The sequence below is a fragment of the Mirounga angustirostris genome, unplaced genomic scaffold (assembly GCF_029215605.1).
Source record: "Mirounga angustirostris isolate CCGP_5_RB_7025 unplaced genomic scaffold, mMirAng1.0.hap1 SCAF_6, whole genome shotgun sequence".
Classification (NCBI taxonomy): domain Eukaryota; kingdom Metazoa; phylum Chordata; class Mammalia; order Carnivora; family Phocidae; genus Mirounga; species Mirounga angustirostris.
The window spans coordinates 31049545-31074028 of record NW_026991714.1 but is presented as its reverse complement, the minus strand read 5'-3'; the positions used below and the strand labels follow the sequence as shown (position 1 = coordinate 31074028).

General features: G+C 35.0%; 1 protein-coding gene across 3 annotated transcripts in view; it reads left to right on the top strand.

Moving 5' to 3' along the window:
• PTPRC (protein tyrosine phosphatase receptor type C) overlaps nucleotides 1-24266 on the top strand; it is a 120640-nt gene extending 96374 nt beyond the window's left edge. Inside the window, exons 19-33 of one of the 3 annotated variants that reach the window (XM_045877086.3) lie at nucleotides 14-104; nucleotides 195-271; nucleotides 4473-4509; nucleotides 4603-4700; nucleotides 5415-5540; nucleotides 7605-7762; nucleotides 7976-8111; nucleotides 10136-10285; nucleotides 14152-14242; nucleotides 15509-15642; nucleotides 16606-16740; nucleotides 18394-18516; nucleotides 18742-18917; nucleotides 20479-20614; nucleotides 22217-24266. In XM_045877086.3, the coding sequence (XP_045733042.2) occupies nucleotides 14-104; nucleotides 195-271; nucleotides 4473-4509; nucleotides 4603-4700; nucleotides 5415-5540; nucleotides 7605-7762; nucleotides 7976-8111; nucleotides 10136-10285; nucleotides 14152-14242; nucleotides 15509-15642; nucleotides 16606-16740; nucleotides 18394-18516; nucleotides 18742-18917; nucleotides 20479-20614; nucleotides 22217-22492 (1944 nt within the window). In that variant the 3' untranslated portion in view covers nucleotides 22493-24266. The remainder of the gene's footprint in view (nucleotides 1-13; nucleotides 105-194; nucleotides 272-4472; nucleotides 4510-4602; nucleotides 4701-5414; nucleotides 5541-7604; nucleotides 7763-7975; nucleotides 8112-10135; nucleotides 10286-14151; nucleotides 14243-15508; nucleotides 15643-16605; nucleotides 16741-18393; nucleotides 18517-18741; nucleotides 18918-20478; nucleotides 20615-22216) is intronic. The other 2 variants (XM_045877087.3, XM_045877088.3) reach the window with 2 other exon arrangements.
• The last annotated feature ends 218 nt before the right edge of the window (nucleotides 24267-24484 follow it).

Genomic DNA, 24484 nt, shown 5'->3' with positions numbered 1-24484 from the left:
TCATGTCTTTCAGAGCATTCCACGGGTGTTCAGCAAGTTTTCTATCAAGGATGCTCGAAAACCCTTTAACCAGAACAAAAACCGTTATGTTGACATCCTTCCTTGTAAGTACTCATTGAGAATTGGATCTCTATATATTTAGGCTACTTGATTATTCATTATGTCACTTATGTATATTTCTTTTCTTCGAACAGATGACTATAACCGTGTTGAACTCTCTGATATAAATGGAGATGCAGGGTCAAATTATATAAATGCCAGCTATATTGATGTGAGTAAAAATGCATAACTGCCAGATTATTTTCTATCTTTGTTGTTTTGCCATTGATCATTTTCATTTTTTTTGTATCTATGCACTCCATTCAGTCCTTCTTTGTCATGGCAGAATTTTAGAAATATTATTAGAATAAAAAAGAAGAAGATAGTAGGAAGGGAAAAATGAAGGGGGGAAATTGGAGGGGGAAGCGAACCATGAGAGGCTACGGACTCTGAGAAACAAACTGAGGGTTTTAGAGGGGAGGGGGGTCGGGGGACGGGTTAGCCCGGTGATGGGTATTAAAGAGGGCATGTATTGCATGGAGCACTGGGTGTTATAGGCAAACAATGAATCATGGAACACTACATCAAAAACTAATGATGTAATGTATGGTTACTAACATAACATAATAAAATAAAATTAATTAAAAAAAAGAAATAGTTTGAAGTAAACCCCTAAGGTCACTGAGATAAACAAAAAAATCATTAATATCTGCAAGAAATATTATTTATTATTGGTACTAGGTATTTTATAGAATTTTTCTCTACCAAAAAATGATACTAATAATTAAAATACTCTGGTGCCTACTATGTGCTGGATATTAGACAAAATGATCTATGTATGTATTTCTCTTAAGAGCCCCACATTTTCCCTGGCCATGCTCACTGTAGAGGTAAGAGGTGAGGACTGGGAGGCTCTGGTGAATTAGTTATCCTTGCCCTTGTTCAATTAGTAAAATGTTGAGTTGGGATTCAAACCCATGTTTGCCTGACTCCAAACTATTGTGCTCCAGTTATATAACATTGCATTTCAGCAGAGATGTTCTTCATTGACCCAGATCATTTGTTCATTATATTTACCCAAAACGGAATGCTGCATATGGTTAATGTATCCAAAATATTTTAAAATGTTATTTATTATATAATTGTTAAATAAATAAAGCACTGCACAATTAAAAAAAAAAAGTTAAGTGGTATAACTTATTTTTATACCACTTTTATTAAGTGGTATAAAAATAGAGAGGGACTGAAAAAAATCTTCCTTCCACCATTTGCCCCATTTCCCATTTACCAGAAGAAGTAACCTCTATGTTGTTTCTTATTGATCCAGCCAGTTTCTTTATAAACAAGAATATGCCAACATTCTTTATCCTCTTCTTTACCTAAAAATTTTAACATGATATTCACATTTTTCTGTGCCATGCTTTATACACATATGTGATATATATATTAATATATATGTAATATATATGTATTTATATATATTATATATATATGTAAAATATCACTACAAGAGCAAGGATTAGCAAAATTTTTTCTGTAAGGGACTTGACAACAAATATTTTGCGTTTTCCAGGACATAGCACTTCTGTCACACCCACTTAGCTCTGAAGTTTAGTTGCCACACTTCCAGAGACAATACGCAATGTGAATGTGTTCCAATTTTTTTTTTTTTACAAAATCAGACAAGGTTGTAGCTTGCTGAGCCTGGATGTAGAGCATTTCTACATCTTTTTTTATATCTTCTGAGTCATTCATGTTGTAGCTGAATTGTGATTTAGTTAATCGGTTCCTATATTAATAGACATTAAATGTGTTTTCTAATCTTCTGCTTTTACAAACAATGGTTCAATTTATAATCTTGACTCATTATTTTACACTGGGTTTTAGTATATCTAGGATAAATTCCTAAAAGAAGAGTTTCTAGGTCAAAGAGAATATGCATTTGCAATTTTAAAAGACATTTCCAAATGGTCCTCCACTAGAGTTGTACCAATTTACATTCCACCAGCAATGTATGAAGAAGGCTTATTTCCACAGACTGCCAAAAGAGTAACGAACAAAAATTGTCTTGAAAGTCAAATGGTTGACAAAGTGTATATCATACTACTGTCTATGCTGGTTTATAGGGTAATTCACAAACTTTTCTTAGAGAAAAAAATTGAAATTGAGGTTTGTTTCGATCTACGTGAATATATAAACTTTCAGTGAAGTAGGCAAAATGGTCAAATCATATTTATTTATTTATTTATTTATTTATTTATTTATTTATTTATTCACATGATGTATTAGTTTCCTAGGACTGACATAACAAAGCACCAAAAAACTGGGTGGCCTAGAACAACATAAATTTATTCTCTCAAAATTCTGGAGACAGGAGTTTGAAATCAAGCTGTCAGCAGAGCCAAGCTCTCTCTGTAGGGTCTGAGGGAAACCCTCCCTTGCCTCTTCTAGCTTCTGGTGGCTCCTGGCAATACTTGGCCTTCATTGGCTTTCAGCTGTATCACCCTAATCTGACCTTCTTTCCTGTGTGATTCTACATCACTATGTCCCCCTTCTCTCATAAAGACACCAGTCGTTAGAATGAGGGCCTGTCCTCAGTCCGTAGAGCCCCATCTTCCACAAAGATTCTATATGCAAATCAAATCACATTCTGACATTCTGACTGGATATGAGTTTTTGAGGAATGTTATTCAATCCTATACACATGGATTACGTAAAATTATAGCAGAATTTAAAAACATTTTTTACTTGGATCGTTTCTGAAACATGCGTCTTCACCATTTTTTGCAAGTAGAAGCAGAGCTGGGATTTATCCTCTCAAGCATTCTGTCCCTAGGGATGGCACTCTAACCAGTGCAAATGTCTCGACTCCCATCCACTTTGTTTGATACATGACACTATTTGTATCCTTGCTTACTGTTGTCTCTGCAAGTTCTATCCCAAGCAACAAATATCTCTTCCATTGACATGTGTTCATGATATTCACAATTCAATTTCTTACTTTATTCTTTTTTAATACGATCATCAAAAGGCTTGTTTATAATGACAAGCAACACTTAAAAATGTGAGGTCATGGTCTAAAGATAATTACAAGTATATGTCATAATTTTAACCTCTATTTTAACTGATTCTGCAGGTAACTTCTGTAAGTTTTCACAATTAGCACTGATAAACTTTATTTTAGTACATAGTGTTTCTTCCACATTGTTTTTCAAAGAAAATTGAAAACAGATTTTATAAGGATTTAGGTAGTCTCTGAAAAAAAAACTTAGAATTTCTATTCAAATATCTATGGTAATTATGGTATTGAGTTAATACTTATTTTTCTCCACCAGAGCTGGGAGCCCCTGAAAAGCATGTCTTCAGCTTTTGGATAGTCACTTGACATATTATAGTCCCTCAATAAATAAGTGTCGAATAAGTTAATATATGAATAATACTACATTATGAGATAGAAGTTTCAAGAAGTTACTGATATTAATCCTGAATTTTTGTGGCGCATGTAACTATATTTCATCGAATGGGCAAAGGTTATCTCTCTGAAGGGTTTCTCTGATTGTTGAGGTAAATTTAAGGAATATGGGATAATTTGGAAGAAATTAGCACAATATCTTATCTGACTCTGTACTCCTTTGCTTTGATAATAGGAATGGAAAAAGCAGACATTGTAGGTAATTAAATGAAAGTTATTGTATCTTTTATCTACAATGGCAGAGAAGGAGTCTAGGGGATCCGCAGTCTATCCCAGCACTAGTTAAATGGTAGAAGTGTGGGGCGCCTGGGTGGCTCAGTTGTTTAAGCGACTGCCTTCAGCTCAGGTCATGATCCTGGAGTCCCTGGATCGAGTCCCTGGATCGAGTCCCGCATCGGGCTCCCTGCTCGGCGAGGAGCCTGCTTCTTCCTCTGACTCTCCCCCCTCTCGTGCTCTCTATCATTATCTCTCTCAATAAATAAATAAAAATCTTTAAAAAAAATAAATGGTAGAAGTGTGTGGATCATCTCAGAACGATTTATTGAAAGAAATTGAGGAAAAATCCCAAAAGCAACTCATATATGGCTTGTACGATGGTTTAAATTGTCACAGATGGTGTTGTAAGGTTGGCAGGACATAAAATATGAGAATGTCTGGATTACTTTTATAAATTGCTGCACCATCCCAGATGAGGATGAAATCTAGTTTCTAAAATTGTTTTGGGTATATAGCAAAGACACATGAAAGCCATGAATATTGTTTGTAAATGCTAATATGTTTTGCACAGTTCAGTGGGTGACCACGTGTTAATAAAATCCCCTTTAAAATTTGAAAATGTTCAGAGAAATCCGCAACCAAGAAATGGTGGATCTAAATCAACATCCTTTAACTCACAATTTTGCATGCAAATGAATAATTGAGTGTTCAATAAATGATACACCTTTGTGTGTGTTTTGAACAGGGCTTCAAAGAACCCAGGAAATACATTGCTGCACAAGGTAATTTATCTGATAGTCTAACATTCTTTTTGAAAGTTGTTTCATAGCACTTTTAAGAAGATATTTATCAGTTGGCATTTATTTACCTCCTAGGTCCCAGGGATGAAACTGTTGATGATTTCTGGAGGATGATCTGGGAACAGAAAGCCACGGTCATTGTCATGGTCACTCGATGTGAAGAAGGAAACAGGGTAAGAGTCATAGTGTGAAGATTGAGGTTAGGAAAAGAGAGTGTTGAATCACATTTCAACCCCCCCCCCAAAAAAAACCCACATATATGTGCTTCATGACTAAAGCGGACAGTTTTCTATTTTAATCAATATAACACTTGATTTAAACTTTTCATACATGTAGAAAAACAAAATATGTACATACCTAAATGTATATATGAATAAAGTTTAAGTGTTTCTGCTTAATTGTGGGACTTACATTTGATTCCCATTTCTTTGCAGTATTGTTATAAGTTTAGCATATTTCAGTGTGCTGATTTCACAAGTACTTGTGAATACTTAAAACAAAACTGTCCTTGGGCAGATAGGTGGTAATTCATGTAATAGGACTTTAGGAAGTGTGAAAGCCTCCCTATCCTCCAGCCTGAAATTAACCACATGCAACTGCATCATTTTTGCTGACAACTGAGCCCATCCCCTTTTGATATGCAGCTAAGCCTGGGAAGATCATCCTTCTGCTAAGTAGTATGAAGAAATCTTTCAGGACACGTTAATGGGAAATGGAATACATTTCAAGCATCACAGCTTAGGGTGTATTTGTGCTTAAAGGAGAATACACAAATGTTTTGAGAATTTCAGATAAATAATTTTTGCTTGTTTTGTTTTTTAAAGAATCTCCAAAAACAAATTTGTTTTAATGAAAAAACAAAATTATTATTATTTTCTGAAATATAGAACAAGTGTGCAGAGTACTGGCCATCAATGGAAGAAGGTACACGGGCTTTCGGAGATGTCATTGTAAAGATCACCGAGCGCAAAAGATGTCCAGATTATATCATTCAGAAGTTGAACATTACAAATGTGAGTTTGTTTTATTACCTAACTTTCATTTTTATATGAGTTGTCTAAAAATACAATTATGGAATGAAATTAAATGTAAGAAATTATAATATATCTAAGAAAAAATATTTTTAACAACCTACATGAGGAAGGGTTACCTTAGAACAATAACACAAGCCAAAAGGGTCAAGTTAAATCACTGGTGAAAGTAGTATTTGTCCAAATCATATCAAAAGTATCTGTAGGGGCACCTGAGTGGCTTAGTCGGTCAAGCGTTCAACTCTTGATTTTGGCTCAGGTCATGATCTCAGGGTCATGGGATCAAGCCCCACATTGGGCTCCATGCCAGGCATGGAGCCTGCTTAAGATTTTCTCTTCCTTTTCTTTATATGCTGTGACTTGACATATAAAGAAAAGAGCTCACTAATGGTGTTGAATAAATGATTGAATTATTGAATGAATGATAAACTGGCCCTTTTCTCAATGGGTCTGTTACTATTATGGAAAGAGTACTTACACAAACTGCACAATTAGAGAGCTCTTTCTGCCCACAGGTCCTGTCCCCATGCTTTAATAAACCTAACTTTTTTGCTCCAAAACCAAAACCAAAAAACAAATGGCACAATTAGAGACTGCTGTAAGAAATACAAAATTCTAACTATGTAGTAAAGATGAAATGTTTAGTTTGGAAAAGAAAATTGTCAGTGTGGCCTTAGATAATAGTTAAAATGGAGGTCCTCACACATGTTATAGGATTCCATTTTTTGTTATTATTATTTTTTTTAATTTATTTTTTTTAAATAGGCTCCATGCCCAGCATGGAGCCCTATGTGGGGCTTGAACTCACAACCCTGAGATCAAGACCTGAGCTGAGGTCAAGAGTCAGACACTTAACTGGCTGAGCCACCCAGGTAACCCCTAGTATTCCATTTTTATGAAAAGTCCAGAATAGGCTAATTTATGGAGGCAGAACATTGATTAGGATTGCTTGGAACTGAGGGAAATGAAGCAGGAGGAGGGATGACTGCTCATCAGTAAGGGTTTCTTTTGGGGGGTAATGAAAATGTCCTGTAATTAGATAGTGGTGAGGATTTTACAACTCTGGGAATATAATAAAACATTTTATCATTTAAATGAATGAACTTTATGGATGTGAATGTATCTTAAAACGGGTTAAAGATGCAAAAAATACCCCCCAACAATTGTGTGTTTCTTCCAAGGACTTCTAAGGCTCCCATGGCTTTACTAACTACTGTGCCCACAGAGAGCTGTGGGACAATTGGTCCCAATCAATAGTTGATGCTAAAATACATGATGGATTTAGGCATGAGACCCCCTGTCCATATATATGGATCATATGTAGATCTGATTATATTGATTGGTCTCATTATTATTCTTATTTAATATAATTATTTCCTATCAGAAAATTACAACCAACCAAGTTTTGTTGTTTCTTCTGCTATGTAAATGTAGGGGTTTCTTCTTCATGCCAGCTCAGAGAAGTATGAATTACTCATTTTGTAGTGGTTACCTTGAAATTGGGACAAATGTGAGCTGTAGTCTGGGGCTGAGTTTCCCCAGTTGTCTCCTTTTCCCAGTTGGCTCCCCCGTCGTCTCCCTCCCTGACATTTCTAATATAAGACAGCCTAAGAAATACAGCATTAACAGAATAATTTATCAGACTTTCTTCACATGAAGAAAATGTCCTGGCCTACCAAGTGGAAGTATTTCAAACAGCTGTGAGAATGGGCTTTGCTTTATATCTTTTTCCACCCACCAACACCCCCATTTTTTTGGTGTGTGTGTTTGTTGTTTGTTTTTGGCATGGCAGCATGAAAGTTCCTAGCAGCCTCAGCTAACTTACCATACCTTACTTACCTCACTGGTAAGTTATTGCTTACTGGTCAGTGCATGCCAACCTTGCATGACATCTCAACTACTGGTTATTCATTGGAAAGGAAAATGTTGTCATGGCTGAAAAACTTGCATGAGGACTTTCTGGTACTGGCCCCCCTTCCACTTATTTGTCAGGTAGTTTGCTTTGAAAAAAAAAAAACCTCAAAGAAAATATTATCTCTTGCCTAGAAAAAAGAGAAAGCCACCGGAAGAGAGGTGACTCACATTCAGTTCACCAGCTGGCCAGACCATGGGGTGCCTGAAGACCCTCACCTGCTTCTCAAGCTTCGAAGGAGAGTGAACGCTTTCAGCAACTTCTTCAGCGGCCCCATTGTGGTGCACTGCAGGTAAATGAATCCCCAGAGCAGGCACCAGGGCTATTCCAGTCCTTGCCTTGAGGTTGTTAGGGACATCCTTCCCTTTGGCAATTGCTGTTTTGGGAAACAGTCTGTGAGGAGAAACTTCTATTTTTTCCTCTGCTTCACCCCGTCAGCTTTTCTACTCATTTCCCTGCCACAATCATGCCTTCACTTTTTTTGTTTGTTTGTTTGTTTTGTCAGTGCTGGTGTTGGACGCACAGGCACTTACATTGGAATTGATGCCATGCTAGAAGGTCTGGAAGCAGAAAACAAAGTAGATGTTTATGGTTATGTCGTCAAGCTAAGGCGACAGAGATGCCTGATGGTTCAAGTGGAGGTATGGAGATATGTGCTAACCTTCGATCTCTATTCTCCCTTTTGCTTTTTGACTGAAATCTTTTTGTGGGGGGAATAGTGATCTTAAAAAAAATCCTGGTGATGGGTATTAAATAGGGCACGTATTGAATGGAGCACTGGGTGTTATACGCAAACAATGAATCATGGAACACTACATCAAAAACTAATGATGTCACACTTTAAACAGTGGGTGAAAATTGTTTTCTTTTAATTTCCTGAAAACTAAATCAATTGATAAGCACCAATCATAGTTAGAAGCATTTTGCATTAGTGGCTAAAAGTACTGTAGAAGAAGGGTGATTCTAAAATATATAAACAAATACATAAATAATAAAATACCATTTACAGGTGTCAGAAAGGAAAAATAAATAAATAAAAACACTGAAAACGAATTTGGCAGAATCTCATGAAATTAAAAACAGGGAGACAGGATAGTATAGTGATTAAGAGCTCGAATTTTAGAACTAGACTTCCAAAGTTCATGTCTTGCCTTAAATTCTTAACACTGTGCATCCTTTCACAAGTTTTTAAGGTTTCTGTGGCTCAGTTAAGTCATCTGTAAAATGGAGATAATGACATATTTACCCTACAGAGTTTTGATGAAAAGGTAATCCAAGGAAAGTATGTAAGCAAGTCCCTGGCACATGTATGTGGCCGGTAATTGTAAGTGATGGTTATTATTGAAAATTTCTTCACTTGACCCAGCAATTCTATGTGTATGTTTATACTCAAGAGAAGCACTTGCAAATGATGCACAACTAGAAACATGTGCAAGAATGTTCATTGAATTCAGCATTGATAGAATAGCAAAAAAAAAAAAGAAGAAAGAAGAAAGAAAGAAAAGAAATACTTTATTCATATCTATGGGAGAAAGGGCAAACAAAATGTAGACATATGGAAGCCCTACAATGCATGTTATGCAGTTGAAAGGAATACTCTTGGTCTGTATCTATCTATAGATGCTCAGATGAATACCATGAGTGAATAAAATCACTGAATGAAACATATAAGATACAATTTATAGAATTTTAAAGAAGCACACAAAAAATGTACAGTGTTTATAGATACATAAATATTAGTGCAGCAGTATAAAAGCAGATTGTCAACCAGGAAAAAGAAAAAGAAAAATTATTTCCTATGGAAAAAGTAAATGGGGTAAAAGGATACAGTCAAAGTCAGGGAACTGGAGTAAGTGGTTAAAGAGGCTTGAACTTTATCAGAAATATGTCATTTATTTAAAAATAGTGGATTCAAGTATGATAAAAAGGTAGGAGTCATTAAATGTAGATTTGGCATAGTGTGTTTTTTTTTTTTATAAATTCCTCTGTTTTAAAAGATTCTAGAAAACTCTTTTTAAAAATGTGTTCTATGACCATGAGAGATTATGGACTATGAGAATCAAACTGAGGGTTCTAGAGGGGAGGGGGAGTGGGGGGATGGGTTAGCCTGGTGATGGGTATTAAAGAGGGCACGTTCTGCATGGAACACTGTTATATGCAAACAATGAATCATGGAACACTACATCAAAAACTAGTGATGTAATGTATGGTGATTAACATAACATAATAAAATAAAATTTGAAAAATGTGTTCTATGGAATATCAGTTTGCATTCTTTCCCTCTTAGATACAGTGTGAAATTTATTATAGTTTTATGTATTAGTGATTTGACTTGGTGGATCAACAATAATCACTGAAGGGAGTAACAGACAATGCTTTTCTAATTTTTAAAAATAAAATAGAAGTTATGCACTATATAGTAGATATTTAATCTATTTAGCGAGCTATTTTTTCCTGGAAAAAAAATCTGATATGGAATTTGCTCACATTCCAGAGAATCGTGAGAGCCAAATTCCATAATACTCAAATGTTATAGGTATCAGTTTTCTTTTGCATACATTGTCCCAATATAAGCAAAATTATGGAGATGCATAATTTATTTAAATGTGATTTATAGGACTGTAAGTTATCGGTTAATTATCTATATTTTTCTTTGGAATTGTAGGCACAGTATATCTTGATCCATCAGGCCTTGGTGGAATACAATCAATTTGGGGAAACAGAAGTGAGTTTGTCTGAATTACACTCGTATCTATTTAACATGAAGAAAAGAGATCCACCCAGCGAGCCATCTCCACTAGAGGCTGAATTCCAGGTAATAATAGTGATAACAATAGTGATAATAATAATTATGGATAACTTTCATTGAGGGCTATTTTCTAGTGCTGCGCTGTATGTTTGACATGGTTCTTGAATTTGGGACTTACCATAACCAGTGGAGCACAGATGAGGAAACTAAGACACAGAGAATTTAAGAGAAATGCCTGAAAGTGCAAAGCTGTTACGTGGGAGACTTGTTTAATGTGTCTAGAGACTAGAATTGTGTCTACAGCCCACACTTTTAACCATTTCTCATTAAGCTGGTATAAAATAAAGTGTCAAAATAATAGTATATACCCACAAAATTGGTCCGCCAAAGGCAATGTAGCATCTCACCTTTTAAAACTACATCTGGTTTTGGTTTGTAAAGGAAATAATTAGAGGAGTTTATGACTACTTTGGAAGTTTAACTGGCTGGAGCTGGTAGACAGAAACTAAAGTATAAATACCTGTGTCCTAACCTATTCATTGGGCTATTACTCTGAAAGCTAGCCCAGGATGTAGTTCACTCATTCAGAGAATTCTCAAAGCTATCTCCAAATTGCTCAGTTGTCCAAAAAAAAAAAAAAAAAAGTTTTGTAACTTTTCTCTTACAATTTTCCAGTTTACTGAAACTTGTAAACTACCAAACTGGTCAAATTGGAGAGTTTCACAAGACCAGGAACATGTTTTTAATCAAATGCAGAATTGTTTAATGTTTTGGTTCAAAGTGAGGATGGAGGGGGGGTGGAGCATACACAGTAATTACCAGGTAACACAATCCCCCAGAAGATTATAGTGGAAGAACCAGCAGGCTACCAGAGTAGTCCTGAGTAGAAAGATGTTTAATTGCTGTTTTCTTGCTCTTTTAGCTGACAAATCAACCACATTTCAGTACACTAATCCTGCTAAACCGCATATACATATATGCTGTTTTGAAAACACTTATAAATGTAATTTAAACATTCGTATGTAAAGTCACTAAAAGAAAGAGTAAATTCTGTCACTGAACAAATAGGATTAGGTTTTTGCTCTGTGTCGAGTACAGTTTTGGGCACAAGAGCCAAAGTGATTTGCAGGTGGACATGGTGAGAGAGTGTAACCCAGGTCACAGGTAGTGACTATAACTGATAGAAACAGTGAAATTATTCCATTTAAGCATAAAGGAAGACAGAAAATGAGAAATGAGAGGAAAGATGTAGGTTACTTGGTAGATTTGGTGATAAGAAGTTGAGGCAGTTCTTGTCAATTGCCTTTTCTTTCTAAAGAGTGTATGAAGCAAGATCATCAGTTAAAAATTTTAGGGGGACAGGAGTGAGTAGGGCAAAGAAGAACTTATGCTTGAGGAAGGGGAAAGTAGATGAAACAGTTATACCAAAGTAGCAAAGCAATCTCCCTAGGCAAAGATGGTAGATTGCTGGAAATTGTTGTTGGATCATTTGAAATCTATGGTCATGAATTTAAAGAGAGTCAGTTGGTTTTATTGTTTTATATAGAAACATTAAAAATAGGGGCTGTGTATACAGATGGTTGGGTTAAACTCATCTAGGATTTCTTAAAGTGACTATTTGAAAGTTGGAGAAAAGGGAATTGAGTGTGTTCGCAAATGTATGATATAGTGGTGGATGATAAAGAGCAAATTGGCCACAGTAGGACATGGGGCACATAAGGAAAATAGTAAGGATGGTATATGGAAGGTTTTGATAGAATTGCACATGGCTAGACTGAAGATACTAGAATAAAGAACGAGGAAGAAAAGAGGTAATTTTCAATAATGAGATGGTTGAAATTGCAATTTTTAAATGAATGTTTGAAATGAAACTTACAAAGGTAGAATGGAGAAAGTGGATGGCGGAAGAGTGGAGGAAAAGGGCACAGGAGGTAAGGAAGCTAAGAAGAGACTAGATGTTGCATAGATCATCCTTGTCAATGTTGAAGTAACCAAGAATTATGACAGACCTGGGGAGAAAAATTAGGCAAGTCTAAAATTAAACGGGGTGGAGTGATCCAGTAATCAGTACCTGAAGCCTCTAACAAAGGTCAAAGAAATATGACATGGTGTCAGGAAAATCAAAGTAACTGGGCTTTTTGAAGGAGAAATGAGTAGAACCAGTTTATAAGCAGAAACAGGTAGCAAAGACAGTACATATCTTTCCTTCAAGCTGTGATGTATATGGGGTATGAGTGGGGAATTCAGTTTTTTAAAAAAAGAGCTACTGCTAAGTTTTTGGTGATGTTCTCAAGAGACCCTCAGGTTTCACCTGGTGTACCACCCCCTCCCCCTTCCCCAACCAAAAAAAGTGAAGGAACTGTTGGGAGAAAAGCATTAAGGTGGATGGCAGTTTACTGATGACAGACCCTGAGTACCAGAGAGAAGAGAGGAAGACATTGATAGGTGAGATGTAAGAGACTGAGTTGTATTTGATGATAACTATTTAGATAATTATTTAGTAATAGAGCTCTAGCAAATATGGATGCACTGGGAGGCGGAGACTCGTAGCAAGGACTGAAGTGTGAAAAACCCTTCCTGTCTTAAATGAGAGTAATCCATTAGTTTTATCTATAATACTGGGTATTGGCTAGAGGCTGGGGACCCTGGGTGACCATTCTGACAAGCAAAAAGTGTGATGTTTTCCAAGGCATCAGCCTCCATGCTGTTCATTAAGGTGAGTTCAAGTGGCCTAGTAGTCAATGATGAGGTTTTCATTCATTCAGTTACACAGCAATGCATGGGGTTTGAAATGGGGTGCCATATTTAGTTTGAAAGAGTGCACCATATTAAAATTATACATATATATACACACATACATCCCATGCACATATATTTGTGTGTGTATAAAATCCTACTGAACTGTATATGATGAACTCTTTCGGTTTAGATTATTCATCCACTTAACAAATATTTATTTAAGGACCAATTGGAAGAAAGGGTTGCAGGCAGAGAGATCTTCCAGAATAAATGACATTTAAACTGATAGTTAAAAAGCAAGTAGAAATTAGCAGAGTGACAAGGGAAAAGGGTAGTCCAAGCATAAAACTCACAAGAGTTAAAGGACAATTCGGCCCTTTTCCAGAGTTGAGGAAGTTGGATGGCTGAAGTGGAAGGGGACCATCAAAGGGTGAGGCTGGACAGACAATCAAGAGTGCATCCCTGAAGGTTTTTTGTGCAGTTGGATGCTTCCTCCCAATGATGGCAAACTGCTGAGGAGCCTCAGTGGGACTCTGTTTCGTGTTTTTAAGAGGATTAGAGCAAGTGAGATTGAAGATAAAGAGGACAGTTAAGAAACTGTTGATGTTTTCAAGTGAGAAATGAAAGTGGACTGTACTAAGTAGAAAGAGAAATGCAAAAGTGTTTGAGAGCTTCCCCAGAAGAAATGATAGGTCTTGCTGACTTATCAGCTACTGTGAATGGGAGGGAAAGCAGTAGGGAAGGCATAAGCAAATGAGATATCAATTATTCAAAGTACGAGCCAAGTCTTCTGTGAATGCTGTATTTGGAGAGTTTATTACTGATCATTTCAAGTAATGTACCACTGCCTTTTGCAATATGGATAATCATCAACACAGATATAGTGCTTCAACTTATACAAGAACAAACCATGCTATTTTGCTCTCCAGCTGCTCTTAAGTAGGAAACCTATTTTGTTATATAATTGTATATCCTGAGTTCAAACTCGCCATGTCAAAAATATTAAATGCCTGAAAAATTAAAAGGAAAAATTCAGAGGCAAACTTAAAAATTATGAACCATAGGCAAAGTATGCACATTTCACAAAACTTGATGTAATACTTTTCTTTAGGGAACATCTTTTGCCACGATAATAAACAAAATCACAACTTGCATTTTAAAATCAGTGTTCCATTCTATTTTTTCACCCTCAGAGACTTCCCTCGTATAGGAGCTGGAGGACACAGCACATTGGAAATCAAGAACAAAATAAAAATAAAAACAGGAATTCTTACGTCATTCCATGTATGTAGCTCATTTTATGTTATTCTTTGGCATCAGATAAAATTAAACTCTTTTTTTGGATGCACACACACAGATGATTTTGAAGCAAGTTTTCAACATTTGGTTGACAGTAGAGAATAGCTAATGGGCTATTTAAATTTAATTATAGCAAATACTTTGCACCCCAAACATTCACAGTGGGCTTTGGAGGATAGGCTGTATTCAGTCTTTTCTTTCTACCAATTATTTCAGAAATGACTGTCAGAAACACATAACCTCTGAAGCTGGGAGAAAAAAGGCCAAGTCCACTTTACTAGCTCTCTCTCATCTTTAGTTTATTTCACTTATTTGCTTCAGGGTAATTGCCAATAACAACCATTACTTCCTTTTTTTCTTTCTGTTTTCTCTTTATCCCTTCCTCCCATCTGAGAGATTGACAGTAGGTAAAAAATACCCTATAAACTGTTAATCATTCAAACTTAACAGATCAACATATGTAGTTTCAATTCTTGAATTCTGTTATTTGAGAATTTTGTAGGATCATGTCTGGTACAACTTTCATTTTATTCATTTGTTTTTATACATTTGCAAAACTTGTTAGTTTTGTTAAGATTGTATGTTCTAAACTTGATTTCACACTATTAGCTAGACAACCAAATAAATCATATTGATGTATGGTTGACCTAGTTAATTTCTGAAGTCCTTATAAATATTAGTTCAAAATCTGGAATTGAATATGATGTAGCTAATCAGATCACAGATCATTTGATCAGGATATTATAGATTAAAAAAATTGAGAAGCAGTGAGAAATTATGGACTAAATAATATTCTTGATTGAATAATAATCACCTGAGATACCTATTTAATTAAGATTGTTAATTTGATGTTAACAGGATATAATTAAGAAATTAGGTTTTTACCAAAGCTATTTACTTTTTCACACTTATATATGTATTTTTAAACATCTCTAGCAGAATGATGCTTTTCCATGAAAAACTAAAGTATATGTGTCAAAGATTGAATGATTATATGGAATATTATATCTATTTGTATATCTATGGTGTTATATACCATCTTTTCCTTGGTACTTTTTTGAAACTTCTTTTTCTTAAATTTCTTTTTTATAATTTGTTGGTCAATATGAACTGAATTTTATGTAGGGTCTCATTTCATGTACATCAGTAAATTTACATAATGCAACCTGTCACTTCTCTAATTTCTACATGACAATCAAGTGGAGATTTGGTATTTTAAAGAAAGACTTACTACTAATTTATTTTACATAGATGACTTTAACAGAGTGCCACTTAAACATGAACTGGAGATGAGCAAAGAGAGTGAGCATGATTCAGATGAATCTTCTGATGATGACAGTGACTCAGAGGAAACAAGTAGATACATCAATGCATCTTTTATAATGGTAGGTACTTAGATTTCCAAAGCCCAGGATCTAAACCTTCAAAAAAATGTGTTTTAGAAGACATTATTAAAAAATCTATATTTTTTATGGCCATTCATTAAGTGATTTTATAAAAGAATGATGGACTTGGCCATAACTATATATATATATATTGATTGATTGATTGACACAAAATTTCAATTTTTAATACTATATTTTAACTTACTAAAAGACTTAAAGATATTAAAGTCTAATGTGTTGATACAAAATGAGACCATGTTTATTAGTTACAATTTATGACCAGTAGGACTCTTCATATGAATTTGAAAAATAATACAAATTGAGCAAATACAAGTATTTGAAAACATTTGTACTTAGATACCCAAATTGTAGGCAAATAAGAATTTGCATATTTGCATAGCTAAAAAATTTCATTCAGATTATCTGAATGATTAAATGACTCTGTGTCACATAACTTTTTTTTTTTTCAGTAAACGGAGAATTCTAGCAAGGAACTATAGTCATTGAGTAAATACTTTTTGCATATACACTAAGTTGGATTTATTTTCCAAATTTTTCTAAAACACAGTCGTAGAATATTAGTTTAATTTTGAGTTATAAGACTGTGTAGACATCGATTAAAGTAGAGACATGATGAAGATAATCTGAAATGCTTAGTATTTTCTTTTTACAACCACATTTACTTTTTCTTAAAGTTAGTTTTGGAAAGAAAAACTTGTTAGTTTTGTTAAGATAGTATGTTCTAAACTTGATTTCACACTACAAGCTAAGTCTTATCATTAACTAAATAAGTGTTTTACATATAGATATCACATTGTTTTGGGTCTAAGGATCTTAATATTTTTATGTAACAACATTGATATCAAATTAAGTGACAATATTTCCAAATGGTTATTTTAAGAATCTATTGCTCTTTCATCAGTGAGCGAGAGTAACAGAATCTCTCTCTCTCTCTTTTTAAAGAGTTACTGGAAACCTGAAGTGATGATTGCTGCTCAGGGACCCCTAAAAGAGACCATTGGTGACTTTTGGCAGATGATATTCCAAAGAAAAGTCAAAGTTATTGTTATGCTGACACAGCTGAAGAACGGAGACCAGGTTTGTACTTTTAACATAATAAAAAAAAGAGAGAAGAAAATATACCAAAGTCTTAACAACAACAACAACAAAGAATAAATTTCTTTTGTCTTTCTGTCATAAAATATCATTCTCCATTCTTGGATTACTTGCTTGATTACTCTACCCTAGGATTTTTGACCCTTCTGTCACAAAGTTGCCTTTGTTCATTCTTACCCTCTTCCATCCAAGTGTTGGCCTTTGGCATCTCATGTCCAGGTTCTGACAGTCTCTCACGCTACCCCTTCTCCAGTCCTACACACTGTCTGCAGATCATCTCATGCACAGCAATCCCAGTGTCACTGCTTGCTACAAACAACAAGCAACAGACATATTTTCCTTCTATTTTCTTCAAATGAAAACCAAACTCCTCAGTGTGATATTGAAGACCCTCAATAACCAGACCCTCATATATCATAATTTCTATTCTGGACAAGTAGGTTTCCTGACTGAATCTTGACACACCATTTGCATTTTCATCACTGAGACTTAATTTACTGGCATTCCCTGTATATAAATGTGTCCTCTATTTTGATCCTTTTCTTCTAGCTAGATGGAACTCTTGAAAAATTTATCTAAATCCTGCCTTCTTTACATTCATGTAATATTTATTATTATAAAATTCTATAAATTTAGAGGAGGTGAAACCAAGATCTAATTTGATCTGCTTAATGCCTGTCACGTGTATTTGATCTTTTCCTTAACACCTTGAGTTATCAAAATCTCACTAGTATTAGATTTTACTTAGTTTTAGCACCTAACACATTATCTGGCATATGTTAAAGCTTATCTAATGAATATTCTCATAAGCATGCAACTATGTGCCTTCTCTTTCTCTCTGTCTTTTCTTTGGTTCCCTACCCCTGGACATAGGACATGTTTTATTTTATGTTTTTTTTTTTCTTTTTTAAAAAAGAAATAACATGTTCAGATTTCCAGCATGGAATTCCTAGCAATCTTTTCTTTCATCTAAACTGTGAAAGCCAGGAACTGAAATGTTAGTTTAGGCAGGAATGCCTATCATTGTCAGCAATTGTGACTGTGATTGGTGCAGAACCATTTGCAGAGAGAGAACACACTTTTGTGATCCACCTGCTCTTCAATCTGACCCTTTACTTAGATATGCAGTCAACTTACATAGAGCTGCTCATGGTTTTGGTCATCAAGATACAGAGACAAAACTCCAAAAGATGAAGTCTCCTTCCTCAAGCACCACTGGAGAGACAGTGAAACTTGTTATTGCAGGGGTCATGATCCATATCAGCTCAATCTAAAAATTTTGAAGAGGTGATGATAATAAAGATATGGAAGGAAGAAACGAATCTCAAAGACCTACACTAGTGGTGACAGAGCCATTCCTGTGGTGTCCTGGCCACTTTGGTTATTTCTCAGTTCCCTTGATCTGCACAAGGAAACACCAGGTATGGTGGAATGGATGTCCACCATACTTAAGATAGATTTTAGAGTTTTATGTGTCGCTTTCCATTTTAGAACACAATTAGTAATTTCAGTTTAATAGAATGGAGGGTAAGAGAGAGAGGAGAGAAAGATAGACAGTAAGAGGGTCCTGAATATGTTAAAAAGCAAACAGAACACTTGTGTGGAAGTTGCTGAATCATGTTCTTTCTTATCTAGGAAGCCTGTGCTCAGTACTGGGAAGAAGAAAAACAAACATATGGAGATGTACAAGTTGATATGAAAGACACCAAACAATCTTCAGCTTATACCCTCCGTGTATTTGAACTGAGACATTCCAAGGTATGTAAATAATTTCAGGAGTATGTATTTTTGTTCTGGTAACTGATCTGGTAGAAAAATTAATATAAATTACTCTATAAAAGTAAAGCAAAATCTATATAATATTTTCAGAATAAAACTTTAAGAGGAGTTAAATGAAAGTAATTGTGAAGAAAGTATGACTATCGAACTATTAAATGGACTGAACCTTACTTGAATTAATGTTCCCTTCTTTTCTGGTTTTAGAGGAAAGATTCTCAGACTGTGTACCAGTACCAATATAATAACTGGAATGTGGGTGAGCTTCCTGCAGAACCCAAAGAATTAATCTCTATGATTCAGACTCTCAAAGAAAAACTTCCCAAGAATTCCACTGAAGGGAATAAGCATCACAAGAATGTGCCTCTTCTCATTCACTGCAGGTGGGTGGGATTTGATAAAATATTCTCTAAAAATCATCATAATGCCTGACTTCATGGTTTATACTTCCTGTTAAATTCTAATTTATTTTTTAATTCTTATTCATTCTAATTCTAATTCTATTTATCCTGATATATAAAATGCATGACCACAGCGAAAGCCTCTTGTGGAATCTGTCACTCTCTCAGGTTTGCTCCCACATGTAGAGCAATTTCTATAACTATTATAGAAATATGATAGCAATGATTATATTATAGTGCAATAGTTTTAGTCTATAAGTTTCTTAATACCAGTGTCACATCATCTTTGACTCCCAGTGCATAACATTGAATCTAGAATGTCATATGTCCTGGATGAATTAATGAATGAATGGCAGGATGCATGAACAGACAGGTGGATGGATATCACATTTTATTTATGCTTATATGCATTGATACACTCTATTAGGTGTTAAGAGAATCCAGAGGAATGAATGCTTTGCCTTCAGTAAACATATCTTAAGTTATATGTTAACTGAAAAGACTTTAATATATATAATAATTTTTGACTTTATTAATTTGTTATGTAGACCCTTGACTTTCATCTGTGAGATATGCCTACATATCTACCTTAAATAAGAGATATTGAAAGAAGGATGCATAATATAAAATATTTACATGAAACATACTAAAGTAAATGCAAAATAAAAATATAAAGGAAAATGAGAAATGTAAATGTAGTGAGATGCTTTTAGAATTTTCAAGAAAGCTTTATTATTATTATTAGAATTGCATACAATAGTATGAAGTCCTTAGAGATACACGACTTTCCAGTCTTTATTAGAGTTTTCAAAGGTGAAATTTATGCAGAAAGAAAGCTAAAGAAGGCAAGGTTAAGCTTTAAAACTATATGTGTTTCTTAAGATATGGCTGAATACCTATTATATGTCCCTTAGTTATGTACAATAAATAAAATCCTGCTAATAACATATTCTGTAAATTGAATTTTTATTATAATGTAACATGCTTCTTACAGTTAAGTAAATCATTGAGTTGTCCTCTTTTTAATGAATAATTCTACCAGGTATCATTTTTCTATTGATGCAGAAATGTGGACATTTGTAAAAAAGCATTAGAGAGGCAGAAGAAAGAAGGAGAGAAAGCATGCAGTCTAGTAACATACAAAATTTCTACCATATTTCTGGTTTTACTGATTTCTGGGCATGTCTTTATCTTCCCTAAATCTCCATGTCCTACAATATTTGTCCTAACAACTTCCTTACAACTTCGGATGTAAACAAAAATGCATTATAATCTATAAGGGACTAAACAGAAGAAAAAAATATGTCTAAAGCCTGAGACAGTATTTTTTTAAACTGTAAGATTATTATATTCTCAAACTGAAAATGTTTGTCCAAAAAATGCATTTAGCAGAAATGTTTTGCTCTTAAGAGATTGGAATAACATAATTACAATAAACATGAAATGAAGAATGCATTTCATCTCTCTCAGTTTTTACTCTAATATCACTTTCTCCATAAAATGTAGGATTATTTTCTTTTTAAAACTTTTCTTCCTTTTACAGAGATGGATCTCAGCAAACAGGACTCTTTTGTGCTTTGTTAAATCTCTTGGAAAGTGCAGAAACAGAAGAAGTGATAGATGTTTTTCAAGTAGTAAAATCTCTCCGCAGAGCTAGACCAGGAATGGTTCCCACGTTTGTAAGTAGACCTCACAGCTGCTTTTGATGTGTTTTGCATTTTTATTTTGATGGTTTCTTCTCTCTCTTTCCTTCCTTCTCCCTCTTCTCCAATCCTCTACTTTCCTTTTCTTCTATTTACCTTTCTATTTTCCTTTCCTAACTTCCTTTTTTACATGATAATTCACATTAAATTATTATTAAGATATTTTATTTTTTAAAAGATTTTATTTATTTATCTGAGAAAGAGCACCAGCAGCGGGGAGTGGCAGGTAGAGGGAAAGGGAGAAGCAGACTCCCTGCTGAGCAGGGAGCCCCACGTGGGGCTCAATCCCAGGACCCTGAGATCATGACCTGAGTTGAAGGCAGATGCCTAATGACTGAGCCACCCAGGTGCCTCTCGATTATTATTAATATAAATAAGAGAACTAACTAGAGCTTGCCAGCAATTTATTGTGTCAGTTCATGAAGAACATCTCTTCAAATGATCATGAATTCCCTAATTTCTCCCATCTTTACTCCTGTAAAAACCGCCCCAAAATCAGTGGCAGGAAAAAAAAAAAAAGCATTTATTATAGTTCAATAGTCTATTGGAGCAATGAAATAGTTCTGCCAATCATGTCAGCTTCAGCCAGTCTGGACCAGGCTTGCTCATTGGTTTGCCACTGGTGATGTGCATCCTGGGGTTTGGCTTGTCCAAAATGATCCCTACTACCAATAGATTGGCAGTTGCTAGCCTTTAGCTCTGGCAACAGGGGGTGAGTAGAATGCAGGTCTCTCCTTCTCTGGAAGACTAGCCCAGGCATATTCACATAAAGGCAACAGAATTCTGAGAAGTAGGGCAGCAGTATGCGAGACCTCTTGAGGCCCAGGCTTGGAAACTGGCACAATCTGTCTTCCTCTGCATTTTCTTATCTAAACAAGTCACAAGGCCAGCTCAGCTTCAAGGAGTGGGGAAATTGACTCCACCTCTTGTTGAAAGGGTCAGCAGTCACCTTGCCAACAAGTGTGGATACACAGAGGATAGTAAGTGTGGCATTTTTGTAATCAATCCAGCATAGATCTTCTGCAACGGTAGAGGGTAGTCTGGAAATTCGTAACTAGTCACCATATAAACTTAATCACTCACTCAGATCTATGCAGCTTTTAATTATGCAGGACATTGAGCTTGCATATAATTGATTTTTAAAAATGTGCTGAGTGCCTATTATGTGCTCTTGCCACTATGGGATCTGCATAGGCTTTCTGGAAACAAGTGACTTCTGCTCTGATACTTAGATGAATGATGCATAGGCAGTCAACCAAGAGGATAAGCCCAGAAAGTGGCATCATGGGCCAAGGCATGGAAATGAGACACCACGCGGCCTGTGAGGGAAATGAACATGTTTGGTGTTGCTCCCAGGTAAACTTGGAGGAATACCCTGCAGTCAATCTTTTAGAACTGTAAGGGGACTAAGCCATTTAAAATGTTCTTTTTATAAAAACAGAAAAAGAGTAGTATTCTGTTATCCAAGACTTCCAAGTACATGACTAGTTCTTGCTGATTTTCATCGGACATAAAAATAATTATGTAAACTTTCTTTATAATAATTACATAAGCTTTCTTGCTTCTTTCTTTTACTAGGAGCAATACCAATTCCTATATGATGTCATCGCTAGCACCTATCCTGCCCAGAATGGACAAATAAAGAAAAGCAACCATCAAGAAGATAAAATTGAATTTGACAATGAATTGGACAAAGCAAACCAGGATGCTAATTGTGTTGGTTCACCTGGTGCCCTGGATAAGGCCAATGAAGGAACCAAAGAAGATGAAGGTATTAAAGTCACAAGTGGCCCTGAAGAGCCAGAACATTCTGCCAATGGTCCTCCGAGTCCAGGTTTAACTCAAAGTGCATAGGAAAAGACATACACAGGACTCAAAACATTGTATTAAGTATTATTTCTATTTTTCTAGAAGTAGGAGGACAAAATAGATATACAGCGGATTTATGAAGTACATTCGACCAATTTTTGAGAAGCTTTTATTTTACTACTGTAGAAACATATTTAAGACAGTTTCGCTAAAACGTTTGTACAGTTTTATGCATATTTTAAATTTTTACTTATCATTCAGCAAAAAACATCTTTGTAGTTTTTGCATGTGTGTGTGTGCGAGAGAGACAGCAACAGAAAGGGAGAGAGAGAGAGGAAGCTTTTAAGTGAATTTAAATGCTTTTGAGAAACTTTACCCTTTGGTTTGAAGAAAAAACACATTTTATACTGAACATATTAACTTAGTTTAAAGGACTATTTTTTTAAATCATAAATTGTGTTTGGGACCTAAGAATAAAATGTACATTTCTAGAATGACCTCAAGATGTCCTCCTTGTTCTACTCATATATATCTTATAGTTTACTATTTTATTTCTAGAAATAGACATAAAAGTAGTATGTGTGTGCATAGTTACTACAAGAAAGTTAACTAAATTAACATTTGGAAATCTTACATTCCATATGTTAGCATTTAGTCCATATCTTTCAAGCTCATTTAATCTAATTTAAAATTTTCAAGCAAGCTTATCTTGTTATATTCATATGGTGTTTATAATTTTGTAACACGGACTATTCTCTGTATAATATGTGAAATCTTTTGACCGAGAATTATGTTTGTTGCAGTTGAATTTAAATAAACATCTTTGAAAAAATGCCATATATATTAATATTCATAGGATAAAAATAGAATTATGCAAACATATTTGTGTGAAATATTTACATTTGAAACCTGATCTAGCTATTTTTATGGAATGCAACACTGATATGAGAAATATAATATTGCACATGCATACTTTCCATGTTAAAGTTCATCCTTGACTTTCACCCAAGTGCATTTACTTTTTTTTATCCATTTTATTTTATTTTAATTCCAGTATAGTTAACATACAGTGTTTATTAGTTTAGGTGTACAATATGTTGATTCAACAATTCTATTTATCACAACAGAAGTACGTTGACTTTGAATTTCTCAAATGCTTAGACTACAATAGCTGAATTATAGAAAAAGCCCAAGTGTCCATTGATTGATGAATGGATAAAGAAGTTATGGAATATATATACAACGGAGTACTACTCAGCCATAAAAAAGAATGAAATCTTTCCATTTGCAATGACATGGTGGAGCCAGAGAGTATTATGCTAAGGGAAATAAGTCAGTCAGAGAAAGAAAAATACCACATGTGGAATTTAAGAAACAAAACAAACGAGCAAAGGAAAAAAAGAGAAAAAGAGAGGCAAACCAAGAAACAGATTCTTAACTATAGAGAGCAAACGGCTGGTTACGAGAAGGGAGGTGGGTGGGGGACGGGTGAAATAAGTGATGGGGATTAAGGAAGGCACTTGTGATGAGCACTAGGTGATGTATGGAAGCGAATCACTGTACTGTATACCTGAAACTAATAATACACTGTATGTTAACTACCTGGAATTTAAATCAAAACTTAAAAAAAATTTCTTAGGCTGCTTTTACCAGGAATTGACATCAATAATTATAATAAAATTCAGTCATTATCTTTTCTTATACATAATATATTGTGTTACATGTTCCTATATGAATTATATAAGCACATATTAAAATATAGGTTTAATGCAATGAACGTTTGTAGAACAATTTCACAGATCTCAATTTTTTTTAAAGATTTATTTATTTTTATTATTTGAAAGTGTGCTCACGCACAGGGAAGGGGGGCAGAGGGAGAGGGAAAGAGAGAATCTCAAGCAGACTCCCTGCTGAGCGCCTAGGCCAATGTGGGGCTCGATTCCACGACCCTAAGATCATGGCCTGGGCCAGAATCAAGAGTCGGACACTTAACTGACTGAACCACCCAGGTGCCCTGTCACAAGTCTCAATTTTCTT